A 4,185-nucleotide genomic window follows, 5' to 3' on the forward strand; every position below is an offset into this window, starting at 1 on the left:
GGGCTGCGGACGGTCCTCACCGGCCTGTCCCCACCCAGGGACGCCCGGCCCCGCGCCCGGCGGGGATGCCGACAGCCTCGGGGGCAGCAGCGAGTCTCGATCCCTGGACTCTCCCACGTCCAGTCCAGGTGAGGAGAGGCCACGCACTGGCCTTCCATCGAACGTGCCCTCTGACCTCTGACCTTGCCTCTGCCTATCCGCCTATTCCCTCTACCTCTGACCCTTGAATAGGATGTCTGATCTCCCCCTAAGGGGGCGGGGGGGGGGCTCCCCAGGGTGATCCAACAATTCCTCGTGACCCTGTGACCCCAGGCTCTGGCTCACGGCGGCTGATGAAGGCCGCGTCCACGGGCACCGAGTCCTCGGATGACTTTGAGGAGCGTGATCCCGGTGAGACGGGAGGGGTGCGGGCCTGGGGCGGGGCGGGGCGGGGCGGGAGAGACCAGGCTCCTGACTCGGTTTCCCTTCAGATCTGGGAGATGGGGCGGAGAACGGGCTGAGCAGCCCCTTCAGGAAGGGGTCGCTGTCCCCCGCGGCGCAGACCCACCGGCTCCGCCGGCTGCGGGGCCCTGCCAAGTGCCGAGAGTGCGACGCCTTCATGGTCAGCGGGGCCGAGTGCGAGGAGGTGCGACCCCGCCGACCCCGCCCAGGACCTCCCCCAGCCTGAGACCTCCCCCTCCCCCTCCACCCAGGACCCTCCCCCCCACAGCATCCTCTCTCTTAGGCCACCCCGGTCTTGAGGCTTCCGACACCCTTTTCTGACCCCAGTGACCTCTTGACTCTTGCCCTTGCCCTCCAGTGCTTCCTGACCTGCCACAAGCGCTGTCTGGAGACTCTGCTGATCCTGTGCGGGCACCGGCGGCTCCCGGGGCGGACGGCCCTGTTTGGGGTGGACTTCATGCAGCTCCCCCGGGACTTCCCCGAGGAGGTGCCCTTTGTGATCTCCAAGTGCACGGCCGAGATCGAGCACCGCGCCCTGAGTGTGCAGGTAGTGCCTCTGCTATGGCCCACCCCGTCCCCACCCCGTCCCCACCCACGTCACCACCCGGGGGTCCCCCCTCTCCACCTGTCCCCCAGGGCATCTACCGGGTCAGCGGATCCCGGGTCCGTGTGGAGCGGCTGTGTCAGGCCTTTGAGAATGGCCGAGCCCTGGTAGAACTTTCTGGAAACTCACCTCATGACATCACAAGTGTCCTCAAGAGGTTCCTCCAGGAGGTGAGTGTTTAGGGGAGATAGTAGCGGGGGGACTTGGGCTGGGGACCCCCCCCTCCGCTTGCTCTCACACTGTGCCCCCTCGTCCCAGCTCACCGACCCCGTGGTCCCCTTCAACTTGTACAACAAGTTCATCTCTGTGGCTAAGACCCTGCGCACGGACCCCGGGGGCGCCCCCAGCCCCAGCCCCAGCCCCGAGCTGATCCACGAGCTCAAGAGCCTCCTGGTGAAGCTGCCCAACTCCAACTACAACACCCTACGCCACCTGGTGGCGCACCTGTTCAGGTGTGGGCTGACCCTTCCCTGGTCACATGACCATGCACTCTCTCCCCCCCCCCCCACCTTTGACCTGTTCCCTGGGTTCTGACACCTGATCTCAGGCTCTGCATGGGAGTCTCCAGTGGTAACAGGTGACCTGGCTGGTTGGGCCTGGCAGCCCTGCAGGCTCTGCCCTTCCCTTGTCCAGCGGCCTCCGCCCTCCGCTGATCCTTGTCCACCTGTCCTCAGGGTGGCCACACAGTTTGAGGAAAACAAGATGTCTGCCAACAACTTGGGCATTGTGTTTGGGCCAACGCTGCTGCGGCCACCAGGTGCCCCGAGAGCCCTGGGCGCCAGCTCCGTCGCCAGCTCCGTCGCCAGCTCTGTCGCCAGCTCCGTCGCCTGCCTGCTGGACTCCACGCACCAGGCCCAGGTGGTGGAGTTCCTCATCGCCAACTATGAGCAGATCTTCGGGATGGACGAGCTGCCCCTTATCACCGAGCCACTGCCCCAGGACCCCAGCCCCGCCCTGGAACCCCCCACGACCACCCCCCAGCCTCGGCCCCCAGCCACAGCCTCGGAAGCCAGCCCAGACCCCACGCCCCACGGTGCCCTGGAGGCGGCCATGCACCCCCAGGTAGGAGCCTGCTGGACCCATGGGTATGGATAGTGCCTTAACTAGTTCAATGCTCTGGCTGTCTCTGTGTCTCTCTCCTGTGTGTGTGTGATTGCTGCTACACTTTTTAGCTCGAGGCTAGCGCTATACCACTCAAGCCACAGCTCCACCTCCAGTTTTTGGTGGTTTGTTGGGAATAAGCATCTCATAGAAGCCTGGCACCTGTGGCTCCCACCTGTCATCCTAACCACTCAGGAGGCTGAGATCTGAGGATCTCAGTTCAAAGCCAGCCTGGGCAGGAAAGTCCATGAGATTTTTATCTCCAATGAACCACCAGAAAACCAGAAGTGGCTCAAGTGGTAGAGTGCTTGCCTTGAGCTGAAGAGCTGAGGGACAGCGCCCAGGCCCAGAGTTCAAACTCTATGACTGACCAAAAAAGCAAAGCATGCAGTGGTGAAGTGGCACTGACAGTCCAAAGGAGCTGACTGCTCACCAGCCGGACCCACCCATGCACCAAGAACATGGACTGGTCTCAGCCTGAGCCCTGACCCTGAGCTTTCTTGCTCACAGCTGTCACTCTTCCACTTGAGCCACAGCACCACTTCTGGTTTTCTAGTGGTTTATTGGAAATAAGAGTCTCACGGGCTTTCCTGCCTGGGCTGGTTTTGAACAGCAATCCTCAGATCTCAGCCTCCTGAGTAGCTTGGATGACAGGCGGGAGCCGCCGGCACCAGGCTCAAAGGACTTCCTGTAGCTTTCCCAAGAGTCTCAAGGAATCTGGGGTCACATTTTTGGGGTTCTCCCTGCAGAACCCAACTCCGCAGAATGACCTAAGAGAGGAAGAAGGTGAAGACACCCAAGATAGAGGAGGGGAAGGTGCGCATGTTGGGGACTAACTCGGGCTTTGGGGGGGGTCCCCTGCCCGGGGGAGGGTGGTATGTGGAGAACTTGGGATGTCCAGTTCTGCCCAGCACTGACCCCTCCCCACACACAGTGTCTAGCCCAGGCTCTGAGGACCCCATCCTGGGGACGCAGCCCCGCGGCCATTTCAGCCGGCAGCCGGTGAAGTACCCGCGGGGGGCCATGCACCCCGTCACTCAGCAGCTGTCCAGTTTGGCCCTGGTGGCCTCCACGCTGCCTGAGGACAGCCCCCCAGGGAGCTCGAAGGGAGGGGGGCCTGGCCCTGCTGCAGCTGCCCCCGAGGGGACCCCCCTGCGCCGCACCCCACTGCCCAAGCACTTCGAGATCACGCAGGAGACCGCCCGGCTCCTCTCCAAGCTGGACAGCGAGACTGTGTCCCTGGCCCCTGGCAGCCCCAACGCCCCAGCTCAGGAGGAGGAGGACCGCTTCTGAACCCACCCCCAGCTCCTGGCTCGACCCGACGTCCAAAGGGCCCAAGGCCCCAGACACTCAGGGGAGATGTCCCAGGATCCCCCCTACCGGACACTGTGGTCTCAAGTGTCTGGACCACTCGGGTCAGAGGTCACTCAGGGTCAATACAGGTCAGGAGGCGCAGGGGTCCACCCCGGTCTCTGACCTCTGGAACTTCAGTGCTGCTTTGACTGCAACCCCCACCCCTACCCCCGACTCCACACCCTGGCGGTGCCTGGGGTCCTGTGACCTCTGAATAAACGTTTTCTAGTATCTTCTTGCCCATCTGTTTCTCCCAAGAGAGGGCCCCGAAGGAGGCCGCCCCCAGGACCTGACCCGTCGCCCCACTTGACCAACTAGGAGAGGCCGAGGCCCCGGGGACCTGTGATCGGTCCCCTCCGGGACACCAGAGGCCCGCCGGCCGACCCAGGCCAAAAGTTCAGGACCCCAGCTCCACCACGGGCGGCCGGTGACTCACTGTCCACCGGCGGCGGCCTGGCCCGGGAGCCCCGCGGCGCCGACGAAAACCTAGATCCTATCTGTGGTGAACCGGGTTCAAGGCCCACCGAGCAGACTCGGAGGAGCCGAGGACCAGGCCGAGGTCGAGGGTCACGCAGCCCCCCTCCCCGGCCCAGCCGGCCAATAACCGAGAGAATGGGGCTGTGTGCTCCCCGCGGGGCGCAGGCTGGGGGGTGCGGGGCCCAGCACGCCAGGGGCCGCGGGGGCGG

General features: G+C 64.3%; 1 protein-coding gene across 1 annotated transcript in view; it reads left to right on the forward strand.

Moving 5' to 3' along the window:
• Gmip (GEM interacting protein) overlaps positions 1-3,730 on the forward strand; it is a 9,543-nt gene extending 5,813 nt beyond the window's left edge. Inside the window, exons 10-18 of the mRNA XM_013028305.1 lie at positions 3-128; positions 313-390; positions 471-625; positions 800-988; positions 1,078-1,215; positions 1,304-1,497; positions 1,720-2,107; positions 2,896-2,962; positions 3,081-3,730. Of these exons, the coding sequence (XP_012883759.1) occupies positions 3-128; positions 313-390; positions 471-625; positions 800-988; positions 1,078-1,215; positions 1,304-1,497; positions 1,720-2,107; positions 2,896-2,962; positions 3,081-3,439 (1,694 nt within the window). The 3' untranslated portion in view covers positions 3,440-3,730. The remainder of the gene's footprint in view (positions 1-2; positions 129-312; positions 391-470; positions 626-799; positions 989-1,077; positions 1,216-1,303; positions 1,498-1,719; positions 2,108-2,895; positions 2,963-3,080) is intronic.
• Positions 3,731-4,185: the final 455 nt, after the last annotated feature.

Source organism: Dipodomys ordii, unplaced genomic scaffold, assembly GCF_000151885.1.
Source record: "Dipodomys ordii isolate 6190 unplaced genomic scaffold, Dord_2.0 Scaffold108, whole genome shotgun sequence".
NCBI classification, from domain to species: domain Eukaryota; kingdom Metazoa; phylum Chordata; class Mammalia; order Rodentia; family Heteromyidae; genus Dipodomys; species Dipodomys ordii.